This window comes from the organism of the source record quoted next, unplaced genomic scaffold, assembly GCF_019419815.1.
Source record: "Pyrus x bretschneideri cultivar Hongxiangsu unplaced genomic scaffold, Pyrus_bretschneideri_v1 Contig3, whole genome shotgun sequence".
Classification (NCBI taxonomy): Eukaryota; Viridiplantae; Streptophyta; class Magnoliopsida; order Rosales; family Rosaceae; genus Pyrus; species Pyrus x bretschneideri.
Genome location: NW_025999612.1, coordinates 12,060,548 through 12,074,888, shown reverse-complemented (window position 1 = coordinate 12,074,888; position 14,341 = coordinate 12,060,548). Strand labels below are relative to the sequence as shown.

Sequence of the window (14,341 nt, the reverse complement as noted above, 5' to 3'; positions counted from 1 at the left end):
TTTTAACAAAATGCATTGCGTCACATCAACAATCGCAAGAAAGTCAAATTTGTAATGGAGGCCTACAAAGTTTGGAAATTATGAAATGCCCCATGTATTTCATCTTATATGCTTAACTTACCACTTACGACTTGAATTACTTTGAAATCTTTCTTCTAAATCTAACAAGATTTTGGTCGTGTAAGAGGCTGGTAAAGTTCATAATCCAAAGGTAGGGTGCTCATTAAAAGAAGGCATCGCCCAACAAGTAGTAGATTTTGATGAAATCTTATTTTGACGCTGAAAAATCATAAATCTAAATAAAATTTCATTGATAAATACATAAGAGTTCATGCTAACGCAATACAACATACATATTGTAAAAAAGAATATAATTTATTGGCCAACAAAACAAACATTTTACTACAATCAACGTGGAAAGATGTTTCAAATCGATTCTCTTAATAGTTAATACAGAATTTACAAAGTAAATAAACAAAATTCGTGGCGTGGATGTGGGTTTTATTATAATAGTTCAGAAACCTTCCAACCCCATTCGTGAATCGCATATTCTCAACGGCCTTTTAGGCAAATTACTCAACTGCATAAGGCATACGGCATTACCATAGGTCCCTCCATAACCTACCAGAGAGCCACAGATCTCTCTCTCTCTCTCTCTCTCTCTCTCTCGCAGTAGCCCAACTGAACCCGCGCACGCAGCAGTGAGAGAGAGAAATTATTCAAAAATCAGAAGAAATTCGCCGGAAATTGATTCGTAGACGATGAGCATCGAGCCGTTCAACAAGTAGTCGTTCTTGAACTCCCCTAGGGTTTCTGTATTAAATCGATCAATTTGCGCTCTCATTTAAAACTGCAGAAATTTTAATGTCGTATTTGATTATCTTCTTGGTGATTTCAATCGGAATTCAGGCTGGTGAAGCTTACTGCGAGGGCGTTTTACGATGACATACCGACGAAAGGGGAGAATCAGCCCAAGACCGGACGGAGCGATAATCGGGGGATTGCGGTGGTGGTGCTCGATGCTCTATCGAGGTTTGTGAAGTTAATTGTATTGTTTTTTGGATTAAGGTAGCGTTTTTAGGTTGAAAGATGAAAATTTTAAGTTGATTGAAACCCGAAATCGTAGAAATGTGGAGTGAGAGAGTATTGGTAACTACGATTACTGACTGAGTAATTGGAGAGGGAAAATGTGAATTAGGGTTGGTGAAGTGAGCTATGAGCAACTATTTTGGTTGAATTTCGTGTGTGAGTTTGATTACCCAAGTGCTTCCTTGAAAAGCACTCGCACATGTTTGGTGTTTCCTGCTTTCCAGAAAGTGCTTCTATGACCCATAAGCATTTTAAGTTTTCCTGTCAAACCTAGGCATATTTGGGATTGCTTCTGGAAGCACTAACAATACATGTTTACAACCAAAAGCACTTCTCACTACGTTTGGCAGAAAAATTTGAAAGCCCCTTTGGATCGTAGAAGTGATTTTCTAGGAAGCTCTTGAATTTTTGGACTTATGAGCAAAAGCACTTATAAGCATAAGTGCTTCCTACAAAAGCAGTCCCAAATGAATTCGTAGTGAGAAGCGCTTTTGGTTATCTAAAAACACGTTAATTATTCCAGTCCACAAGCAATCCCAAATGGGCCCTACAAAACTTAGCATAGACATTGCTATGAGGGTTTTTATTGTGCATTACATGGGTGATTCCGTGTGTGTGTGTGTGTGTGTGTTTGAGGGTGAAGGTGCACAAGCTTTTATAATTTGTCATTTGTTTGCTTGTGAGTAATATTTAGATGTTTTGATGCCAGACGACAATGGGTAAGGGAAGAAGATTTGGCAAAGGACTTGAAACTGCACTCGAAGCAACTTCGTCGTACTTTGCGATTTTTTGAGGAGGAAAAACTGGTCACCAGAGATCATAGGAGAGAGGTCATTCGTTTGATCTTAGTTATTGTGTATTATTCAATGCTTTTTGGTTACCAGTTGGTTTGGTCCATCTGATGAGTTTTACGTATTATTCTGATTCATTTTGTGAATATTAATATTCAAAAACAGAGAGAAGTTTCTACATGCTTGAAGGGTTAAACCAAGAAGAATATTAACAATGTCGGTATCTGTATTTTTAGGTATCTTTCACTTGTAAGTGATCCTAGTGCTCAATCTAGTTTGTACCATTAGTCATTTCAAATAGAAATTGAGTAAACCAAGATTTCCTAAAGCAATGCTGGAGCTTTGAGGCGCCTCGGTCCAAATTGTCTAATGGCTTTACGGATTTGCCAATTATAAGAGAATGGTCTTAGGCTCTTAGCTGTTACTTCACTTTATCCCCAACCCTAAGATAAAAGCACAAAGGGGGATCCAAGTCCAACCTTTGTGTAAACCAAGATTTTTATCAATGTCGGTATCTGTATTTTTAGGTATCTTTCACTTGTAAGTGATCCTAGTGCTCAATCTAGTTTGTACCATTAGTCATTTCAAATAGAAATTGAGTAAACCAAGATTTCCTAAAGCAATGCTGGAGCTTTGAGGCCCCTCGGTCCAAATTGTCTAATGGCTTTACGGGTTTGCCAATTATAAGAGAATGGTCTTAGGCTCTTAGCTGTTACTTCACTTTATCCCCAACCCTAAGATAAAAGCACAAAGGGGGATCCAAGTCCAACCTTTGTGTAAACCAAGATTTTTATCATTGTCGGTATCTGTATTTTTAGGTATCTTTCACTTGTAAGTGATCCTAGTGCTCAATCTAGTTTGTACCATTAGTCATTTCAAATAGAAATTGAGTAAACCAGGATTTCCTAAAGCAATGCTGGAGCTTTGAGGCCCCTCGGTCCAAATTGTCTAATGGCTTTACGGGTTTGCCAATTATAAGAGAATGGTCTTAGGCTCTTAGCTGTTACTTCACTTTATCCCCAACCCTAAGATAAAAGCACAAAGGGAAATCCAAGTCCAACCCATGTGACTTGGACAGTAACCAGATAAACTCTGATATGACACCTCTTAAAAGATGAGGTACAATAGAAAGAGATAAACACCAGTATGTGCGCGTGTGTGTTCAAGAGAATTTATTTTCTCAAATTCCAGAAGCTAACAAGAAAGGCCCTGGTATAAATGTGTCAAAAGAGAAATAGTTGTATAGTTTTCCTGAAAGAACTAGATTGCATTTGATTAACCTGAGGCAGGTCAAGCTGATGTACCAGGTTATTGTAGTCTTCATATATGAGGGTTTAATCAGGTTTAAAAAGGTAATTAGATATTGTTGTGAAGGCAGGGAATCAATTTTTTTGCTTACAACTTGCTTAAACCTGCAAGAACACCTTGTTATTAACACTTGTTCCTTATAAATAAAATTTACTCTGTATATATGTTCTGTTATTGTTTAACACTATTTTTTGATATATTGGACACTCAAGCCCTCAAGGTCGTTTGCAACTTTAATCTTATGATGGAAGATGTAATGAGGGATTGCTTTTTGATAAATTTCATTTTAGGTTATGCTAGATGATTCTGCCATTCCAATTAATCTTCGTAGTTTGTGCATTGTGGTTGTCCTAGTAGTCCATCGATCTCTATTTGATGAATTATAGTAATCTTTCCCTTATATATAAAGGTTGACGTCTAGTAATTTATACAGAACAAATCTTGCTTCTTTTTGCTGTTGATTGATATGGATTAACAAGCTGCCCTATTTGGCGAGTAACCCTTTATGTAGGTTTTATTCCTTATATCATTAATTTTTGCAGACAGCTAAGGGTGCAAAGGTGCACAATGCAGCTGTTGCTGCCACAGGAGATGGTCCACCTGTAAAAGAAGGGGAAGAGAAAGTTAAGATGCACACTCACTCTTACTGCTGTCTGGATTATGCACAGGTTGGTTTTATAGATTTTGTATAAATATATATCTAGATTCTTTTCTTATTTTTAGTTATGTAATTGACTAATTGTAAACAAAACAAAAAACAATTAGATCGATAACTAGATGGTGAATGATTCAATGTTGGAAGTTTTGCTGGCTTGACTAGATTATTCAATGTATCAATTGCTGATAAAATATTGGCTTCTATTTTTTCGGTTAGGGCCTAAACTAGTGTATATTTCAGATATATGATGTGGTAAGGTACAGACTGCACCGTTTGCGGAAAAAACTGAAAGATGAGTTGGAGGACAAGAACACAGTTCAGGAATATGTATGCCCCAACTGTGGGAAAAGGTCTCAACTGTTTCTTCTTTTTCCTGTGTGTTTCTCTGTGTGTTCCTCATTTTGATACTTGAATTATGCATGCAAGCGCAAATCTTTAGATACAACGCTTTAGATGCACTGCAACTGGTGTCTATGGAGGATGAGTACTTCCATTGTGAAAGTTGCAATGGAGAACTTGTGGCTGAGAGTGACAAGCTAGCTTCGCAAGAAGTAGTAGGAGATGGAGACGACAATGCAAGGAGGCGGCGACGTGAAAAATTAAAAGACTTGCTTCAAAAGATGGAGGTTTTTGCTCTGTCTTTTTCTTGATTTTGATATGTAATGATGCACTTTACTGTACTCGTGTATTCTGTATTCTACTGCTCTAATGGTTCTCTGAGTTGATAAATGAAATGAATGCAGGTACAGCTGAAGCCTCTAATGGACCAAATTAATAGAGTTAAAGACTTATCTCCTCCTGAATTTGGAAGTCTCCAAGCTTGGGAAGCGCGAGCAAGTGCTGCTAGACGTGCGGAGAATGGTGAGTCTAGTGCCATGGATCCCTCCAAATCTTCTCATGGGATGGGATACGGTGGAACGCCAATGCCCTTTCTTGGAGATACAAAGGTAAGTCTTGTCCCCTCCCTCCAAATATCCAATCATGTCTCTCAGCCTTGAGGTGTGTTTGCAATAACTGTTTTTTATTTGACAGTAATGACTATATGGTATTGCATCAGCTGTGAGGATTTGAAATATCTCCGTTTGCAGGTTGAAGTTGATTTCTCTGGGGTTGAAGGAAAAGGAAAGGATATTAAATCTGAAGCTGATGGTACAAGCCTGAAAGTTTTGCCACCTTGGATGATCAAGCAAGGCATGAACCTTACAAAAGAACAACGTGGAGAGGTCAAGCAGGAGCAAAAGATGGATGCCATTGGAAGTGTAGCAGCTCCAGAGTTCTCAGAAGACAAAAAATTCAGTACCGAAAATAATGAGAAAAATATACAGGTTTGTGCAATAATTTCTTGCTTTGAGACCCCCTTCAAAATAAATAAATTAATTAATTAAACTTTTGAGTTAATTGTATCTTCATTGCTTTACAGGATGAGTATTTAAAAGCATATTATGCTGCTCTAATAAAAAGACAGCAAGAAGAAGAAGCTAAGAAAGCACAGGAAACACAGATCTCTGATGGTCCCTCCGCAGTGTCTCCTAATCGTCGGGTTGGCATGAAGTCAAAGCGCGAGGATGAAGGAGAAGGTAATGTAGACTGGGAAGAGGCTCCAGTAACAGGTAAATGTTAGTATTTGGCAATCAGTGTTCAATTTCAGATTGTTCTCTAATTTGAATTGCCGTCCTCTAATTCAGTTAATTTTGACAAACAATGAGAATGGCACGTGGTCATTAAGCCAATACATGTGTTGATTTATGCTGTATGCATATTCAAGTTTTTGATTCGCAGTTCATTTCTGTATAGAAGTACAAATTTTGACAATGCATTGTGACAGATTCTTCATTGATGTGCTTGAATATTGTTGTTTGACATCTTTTCTCATACACACTACAGGTAATGCAGAAAATTATAAGGTCCATGACTTGAACGTCGAAGCTGATGCTATAGCGGACGATGAGGATGATATAGACTGGGAGGAAGGCTAAAGAACATGACCTGAACGCTGAAGCTGGTGCTATTGACGAGGCTGATTTAGTGAACGGTATGGATTTCGAGGATCTGAAAGGTCCAAAGTAATCAAAAGCAGTGCTTAGGTCCGCACCGTAGGTGCAGTTTTCCTTTTCTTGTGTATTAGGTGGAGTACTGCTGATTTTTACTTGGTCTTGGCTTCGTTTGTTACTCCTCGAGTCTTTGCTGGCAGATTTAGTGTGACAAATGCAACAGTTCACGTAATTTTCATCGACTCAGTATCCTTTGAAGGATTTGTACACTGAATTCCGATGGTTTTGCTAGGATTTAGGCCGTGGATCAGCTGTTGACGGAGAAAGGGGAATTTGAAACCTTATTCTCATGAGGCAGGCGTATTGGAACTTAACTCCCGGTACGGACCAACTATTGTAAAGTTGCTAAAAATATCATCAGAGTTGGTATAATTTAGGTAAATTAGTGGAAATTCTTGTGTTCTTAAAATTACAGAATTTGCCATCAACACCCTTATTTTCTCAATTTTTGAGATGGCCAACAACTTGTTTGAACTTTGTGCTTTCAAAGTAAAAAGGAATGGGCCAGAAACAGTGTTAAAAGTTGAGATCAAAGAGGTCAATGTCATCTAAGAAAAGTAGATGAAAAATGTTGGGCCACGTCGGCAACCCCACGTGGCTGATTGTGGTCAGAGTAGATAATAGAAGGACAAAAACTTTCTAAGCACGGCCGGTATCTCGTGTCATATAAGTATTTCTTGTGAAAATGAGTAGACCGGTTGCCATGTGGGCATACTGTCCTACTGAGGCAAAGTGGGTGAGACTAAGAAGGGCACTCCACGCTAGTATCTCCTTTGTACGAGGGTAACCTAATCAGACAAATACCAAATTTCCCCACGAAAAAGGAAGGTAAAAGGGCATGTTAATTGCTTGCCAGCCATATGGCGATCTGAATCCATGGTCTCCATGGATTTGGTCCACCCGACAAGAGGCTTTTATCTTGGAAAAAAGGCAATTCAAAGTCCATGCCCATTCCCGGAAAAGAGAGAGAGAGAGAGAGAGAGTAAAGAGCGGATATAATGCCTTTGGAGATCGTGCTTGCACACACAACCATATTGGATCTTTGTGTAACTTGCTAAATTCTATATTCGTATTGGTATTTGCTTATTCCACTCCATTTTATGCACCAAAAAAGTGCATTGACATTCAAATGTCTCGTCACAACAACAGCGCTCAAGTACTAACCAATTTGTAAATTAATAGAACTCTAATCAATTTATAAAGCAATACAACGCTAACCATATATTCCATCTTTTACCTCCGTGCAAATATTTAGTCAAATTGAAAAAATTGTCTGACCGTTTGATGATTATTTAGGTGTTTTATAATGATAAACGCGAGTAAAATTGAATTCTATTATATTAATCAGCTCGGTGTTTAAAGAAAAGTTGAGTTGTCAAATATATTTTTTGTTGCGACTTTTGTTTAGTTCAAAAGAGGATCAAATTTACAAAAACCAATGAAACAAATGAAAGAAAATATATAAAAAGAAAGAGTATCAGGAAAGCAAAGGAATTGTTTCCTCCCATGCAATTACTTAGCGTGCATTAACATAGTTATGGCATATATGTAGCTAAGCGTGTGAATATGAATTGAAAACTCGAACATGAATTGAATTCGATCCCTCGTGACAATAAGGTCAAACAAGCAAGCTACCACATGTCATGAAAATTATATATAAAATCTAAAAAATGAAAGAGTCAATCTTCCAATTTTGTTTATTTAGCATGAAACAAACATATGTGATCAATTGTGATGGTCAAATTGTTCATAGCTAGCTAGCCTAGAGTATGCTCAAAGCTAAGACCAGACTGGCTGAGTCCACAAACCCCGGCATCCCACAATGTTGTCTTTTCATAAAAAGGGAATCAGTTGGTGGTTTCGTCATCACAGTCCACCTTTATGGAGGTCGAGAAGACTCACAGATGCATTTCAGCCTCCCATTGGACACCGTTATGTAATTCACTAGCACCATCATCGAACTCAGGATGTGTCGTGTGTAATACGGGCCTCAAATTCGTCTTTTACCACTGGGCATTTTGACTATCTGTATACATGTACTATTGTAATTCAAAAACTCAATATTTTATATTTTACAAGATGAAGGCAATATCCTATACTAATATACGCAGAGGGAGATATTATCTCGAGTACTAGAGGAGGGTCACACTTGACCAACTAACCTAACTCAAATTTGCATGGATCAAAAAACTTGTAATTCAAAACCTGCAAGTAAACTCCATTGGAATCAATATGAAAACGGAATCATGAGTCGATCTCATCATGGAGTTTGTAGGTTAACTACAAAAGAAATCCTCAAATTAAGCAGATATGTTGGCTGTTGCTCTAGAGTGTTGCAACAGTAATGGGACCTAATCTCATCCCATGTATTTTTTCATCATCTTCTCGGGTCACCGCAATATATAAACCAAAGGTTTGACAATTTTCACTTTTGATGGCCCTAATTAATTGGTTCCTTGAACGCAAAGGTAGTCTCATTGGTAGAAGAATGCTCGACAATCCTGCCCCCCCCTCCCCGCATCTACTGGCCCTTTGCCTTACAAACCTCTCTCTCTCTCTCTCTCTCTCTCTCTCTCTCTCTCTCTCTCTCTCTCTCCCCCTCTTACCAGATTATCAAGCATTTCTTATGCTAGATAGCTTTGTTGGTCTACAAGTTATAGCACATTTAAGCTGTCAAGCTTCCAAAACCCTCAACCCTCTCTCTAAAACACAGAAACCCTAGCAACTTTTATTCCCACAATCTTCAGATCAAATTCTCTCTCTGTCTCTTTGTTCTCCATGCACTACTCTCTATTTTTCATCCCCTCCCTCCCCTTCCATGGCTTCCAAGCTTCTTATTCCTCACCTCTTTAGTCTCATGCTTTGGCTCTCATTGATCTTGTTATCCGTCCACGGTTGGTTTCATCTCGTTTCCAAAAATAGCAGTAACCACATAAACCCTACGCAAGCAGCAGCATATTCTCTCAGCAGCTCCGATCGTAGTTACACTTCGAGCAACCGGAAAGTACTATTGGCTTCTAAATTTGACTTTGCCCCATTTGTCCAACGGAACGGGCAACGTCAAAAGGATCATCCTTACAAATATGTGCCTGTGCGGCCGGAGCTGGGCGGAACGGAGATCGACCCTCGTTATGGTTCTGAAATGCGCCTTGTTCCCACCGGTCCAAACCCATTGCACCATTGATGACAAGGTTTTTTCATTTTTAGTTTTTATTTTTTTTCTTAAGCTTTTGTGTATTATTCATGTCATTGTAATCAAATATTAATTCAAAAAGGAAATAAATCCCATAATGTCTAGTGAAATATTTATAAAAAATTTCACATTTATTATTCGTGAAAATTCCTTCAAATTAATCATAAATTTTCACGTGCACTCCATTCATATGATCATCATGTGCATGTATGACTACAGAGATTTCACCATACAACAACATGCTGAACGATGGATCACTAAATATTCTGGCCAGAAATAAAGGAAAGGTCGATCGATCTCACTGAATTACATGATTTCTTGGCTGTCTTACTCTGATTAATAGTTAATTGGTGGTATGAAAATGAAAGCAACTAGAGTGGTTGTGACGGCACGGCATGCCAATTGTCACGGATATCGAAATATGTGCAATATATATTATACGCATAAATGAATTAATATTTTATAGCTAATGTTAAAGAGATTAAAATTTTAAATCAAATTTTAACATCAAATGATGTGAATGTTGATGATTAAATTATTACTTAATGTTTATTAATATGCTTATTTTTTATTGATGATATATTATTTAATTTATAAATTTGATTTTAAAGTTTAATTTCTCAGACATTATCCTTGTTTTATTATTAAGCTATGTTATGAGTGACGATGAGAGTTGAGAAAGCAGCAATTAGAAATTAAATATATAAATCCGATATTAAATTTTCTACCACCTGATGCATGGCTGATGCATGGCTTATGCAAGGCTTACTAGAAAGGGTTGACTATGAGACACAAATTAATTTATAGATTATAAAATTTGAACAGATGAGTTGATGGAAGATCATGTATCCAACGTCAATAGCGACATGAGTAAAAGAATACTTTGCATAAAACGGGGAGGTTAGGATTTTTCAACGATGCCCCGATTGATCTAGAAAAACAAGTTAGTTAAAGAGGTATCTTCCGAATTATGATATCAAATCAAACATATGTTGGTATCTTTGCTTGGTAATGATATTTCCGGTTCATAAAAAAAAAATATCAAATACATGCTATGTTGAACTATTTCGTATCAATCGTATATTTGAGAACATAAGAGTTTAAACAACTCCACTCCAACTAATACTGTGACCTTTTGTGATAAAATTCCACATCTAACGGATTGTGCATGTGGTAATAAACAAGTTGATGACAATATCGATGTTGTTGGAAATGGGCATTTGGCCCGTCTCTCTGATAATTTGACATAGTATCAGAGTCAGGGAGCGGACCCGTACTGCTACGTGATGGGTGGATCCCTTTGGCCCCGCGCAATGACGGTGGGTCCCTAGGCCCTGCAGATAATGTGAGTCCTCTTGGCTTCACATGGTTGCCGTTCTGTATATCTCACACATGTGAAATTGGGTTCCATGTGAAGGTGCATGTTGGAAATATCTCACATCGATTGTATCTCTAATAAAAGAAGAATTTAAATATCCTAACTTCACTCCAACTAATACAGAGTAATAAAACCTCATACTTAACGAATTGTGCAGGTGGTAATTAATAAGTTAGTAAGAATATCGATGTTGGTGAAATTGAGCACCTTGCTTGTCCCTCTGATAATTTGACATGCTCAATATTGATTGGATCTACAAACTTTCAATTTCTGCTTACGACCATTTTTTTTTTCTGAGCTTTATGATCTTCATTCCAATTTTTTCAACATGGGGTTTGGTATTTGAGAAGAAGGTCAAAATATGTAAATCACATGCCTTCTCTCATTAGACTTTGGCTTATTTGCGGTTGGAGTTCACACGTGATTAACTCATTTGGCGTTAGGGCATCCAATGACCCATCCTTTGATCATGTTTGATATGAAGTTCTAGAACAATGATGATTCATACTGTTGTGTGAAAAGAAGAATACTTAGCCATTTAAAGATGAGTATGAATTGTTACTCAAAATTCTTTATATTTTAAACACAAAGTTTTGTACTTATGATCAGAACTGTTCACACTATGAATCACACTATAAATATCATCTTTGCAAAAAATAAATTAAAACTAAGGTCGTTTATCGTTTAGGCAATCTATTATAGCAAATACATAGACAGTTTGTAATGCTTTTACCAATACCGTTCATTTGCTTTTAAACAATTTGATGGCTAAACGACCTTAATTTTATTTGATTTTTTGCAGAGGTGATCTTTATAGGGTGATTTATAATATGAACGGTTTTGATTATAAACACGAAGTTCTATAAATTGACAACGAACACAATTGTGAGGAATTTTGAGTAGGAGTTCCTACTCATTTTTGAGTAATCAAGTATTGTTGGTGTGAAAATAGAAAAAGTAGCAATTGTTCTTTTGGGTTGTGAATTGGTTCATGGTTGGCTTCCCATACGGTTAGTGACCATACAATCAAAGATGAGAAAATAGAGATCGAGAAATGATTTCTGTAAATTTTATTTTATTGTTTTAGTATTCTCATATTTTAAATTGTTTCTTATTTTATTAGATTCAATAATTAAAAATAAAGTGGGACGCCTATAGAGAGGAAAAGAATATATGTGCGAAAATTATTTCTCACAAATACACTTTTTAAGCAAAAGATCATAAAAGCTAATCAAAGAGATGAGAGGTTTCTCTTTTTATGACAAGAAGCGATAGATATATTTCACTGATACATTAGAATGGTTACAAGGATTGCCACACGTGGGTATACTTTTTTCGTGATCAATACATTAATTTAGAGATAATTTACATAAACAAGCATAAACGATAATCTTCTAAATAGCTACCACAAGCACTAATACTATTAGTAAAAGCAAAGGTACCACTGATACAAATTTGCCACAAAGATGACCGACGTAATAAACCTGCACTTGAGGCATATGTAATGTCATCACCTTCAAACGAGATCACAACAAACCATTGTTAGCAGACGAGGCCACATCAAAAGAGCTTAGGTTTCTCTAAGTGGAATGTATTCTCATTATTTGGAATTGTGTGATTAATTGGTTTTACATGGGATTTTCTTGTATAACATTGGGCTTGAAAAACTAATAATTGGGCGGGAGCTGTTAAATATAGGCCCAGTTTGTAGCTATTGGGCTTGAAGTACCTAAACTAGTATTTCTTATGACATAAGCCAGGGTAGACGACAGAAGAGCCCAACAATCAATCTGACATAATTAAGGTAGGTCATTGCTCATTATGCTGTTTACAACCAATGAAGTGCCTCTGTGAATCACACAATGGGATATGGGGAGACTGAAATATCTCTGTGAGCCTTTTTGGCCTCGAAAATGTGAACTATGGTGGCAAAACCAGAAGTTGATTCCCTTTTTAAAAAGCAAAAACTACTCATTATGTTGTTTACAACCTATGAAACATGTTGGTCATACATGTATAAATTTTGAGAAAGAACTTTCTTGCAATTTTATTCTGAGCTAAATGAGTAAGCTAAATATGCATTGTCATGTACGTAATGCATGATTCGTTTGAGAAACCGCCACAATAAAATTCTAAATGTAGGTATATTGGTGAGGAACTTTGCTCAACCGGTATCTACAACCTTGTGACATAAATTTAAGTTATATTAAAAAATAAATAACGTGATCACCGAAAAGCTTATAATTTAATGACTAGATATTCACCAATCCAAGTGTTTAAACTACTCTGATTTAATTCTTCTCCTTTCATGTCAACGTTGCGGCCATCGCCAAGTGATTACGCCACTTAATTATCTTAGTGGCCATTATAATGACTTGTGTATGACAGGTACATATCCAGTAAACGCTTATGAGAAAGAGGGATGATATATGTCGTATTCGTTCTGTATGTTTAAAAAAGATTATCACAAATTTGGAAGTTGCCTTTTGGACTAATCTGACTCGAAAGGGTGGCTTAATTTGTTCTTTGTATATCTCAGATACTAAGTTGGCTAATATGTTGGCATGAAATATGTATGGTATTTTCATATGCTGAAACTGAATATACCTTTTGATTACTATTTTGTTTTTAGTTATTAGATTTCAACCCCTTGTTTACAGGAGAAAACAACTTAAAATAGTTTTTAGGTTTTAATTTCATTTTGTATATCATTTCCTGTACGTTTCTTTTACATCCCTTCCAAGGTATTTCTCCTCTATTTATAACAAAAAAACTAAAAATTAAAACTTGAAGCAGAATGATTATCAAGTAAACCTTAATATATATGGAGACGGAACCGTGTCATCATTTTTTTTACACACATTTTTAGGGGTCATTTTATAATGTATTTCAATGATCCAAACCATATATCTTTTAGATCTTCGCTCAAAGATCATGTCTACCAAAAAATCACCAAAATCTAAAACCATATGACCGTTAGATTAATTAGAGTATAGGGTTTTTTTTGTATAACTGTATTCGTTCATTTTCTTTACTACAAATGAATATCTAATGGTTTTGGATTTATCTAACTGTTTTGCAAGAATGATCTATGAATGATGTTCTAAAAGATAGACGGTTCAATCGTTAAAATACATTATAGAGTAGTTCCTACAAAAACGTGTGTCAAAAGTTGTGTAAAAAAGTGATACTACGGATCTGCGCCCATGTATGTGTGTGTGTGTGTGTGTGTGTATGTTGCACCCAATGGACCTAATATATATTACGGCTTATAAGTCTTAACTGGCCTGATAAACCATTCTATAAGTTGCTAATTAGTCATCACTTAAATGTTAGAGATGGAAGGTAGCCTACCACTACGTGCCCCTTCAAAGTATTCATGCTTGATTTCATATTAGGGTTTCCAAAAGGAAAACTGTGGGTACGCAGAAATGGGCAATGATTAGTTTCAGACTTGAGGAATTGGATGGTAGAAATATAGGGAGATAACTTTTGTGGTGGCCAAACCAGAACAACGATTAATGCATGCTTCATGCCTAACTATATATATAGTGATCTACTGCAGGTTGAGAGATAATGGTTTCAAATCAGACGATTATAGCAGAAACCAAAAAGTCTATAAACGCATGGAAAGACCAAGTCGCAATCTGGGGCGAGCCCTAATTCCTAAATTCCTAAGTGAATGAGATTACGCAAACACATTTCCAAGTTGCAATACTCGGTCCAACCTAAGACCGGCTTTGGCACTAATGTAATGTAATATTATGTGCCCCAAAACCACAATCAAGAGACGGACTTACCTACATCCTCAGAAACGTTATTCTAGTATTGTAAATCAAATAATACGATATTACATATTTAATTTTATTTTAT

At 36.5% G+C, this 14,341-nt stretch overlaps 1 protein-coding gene and 1 long non-coding RNA gene across 2 annotated transcripts; one reads left to right on the top strand and one right to left on the bottom strand.

Moving 5' to 3' along the window:
• The first annotated feature begins 610 nt into the window (after window positions 1–610).
• Window positions 611–6,289, top strand: LOC103938461 (general transcription factor IIE subunit 1). The gene is made up of 10 exons (XM_009348469.3): window positions 611–784; window positions 910–1,032; window positions 1,799–1,919; window positions 3,731–3,856; window positions 4,087–4,196; window positions 4,286–4,472; window positions 4,590–4,793; window positions 4,935–5,171; window positions 5,267–5,456; window positions 5,731–6,289. Exons 1-10 carry the CDS (start codon window positions 762–764, stop codon window positions 5,820–5,822), a joined length of 1,413 nt encoding a protein of 470 aa, XP_009346744.2. The 5' UTR covers window positions 611–761; the 3' UTR covers window positions 5,823–6,289.
• LOC125479775 lies at window positions 2,454–3,823 on the bottom strand. The gene is made up of 2 exons (XR_007260256.1): window positions 2,942–3,823; window positions 2,454–2,650 (listed from the first exon to the last, which is right to left on the bottom strand). It is a non-coding gene; the product is annotated as an uncharacterized LOC125479775 (long non-coding RNA).
• Window positions 6,290–14,341: the final 8,052 nt, after the last annotated feature.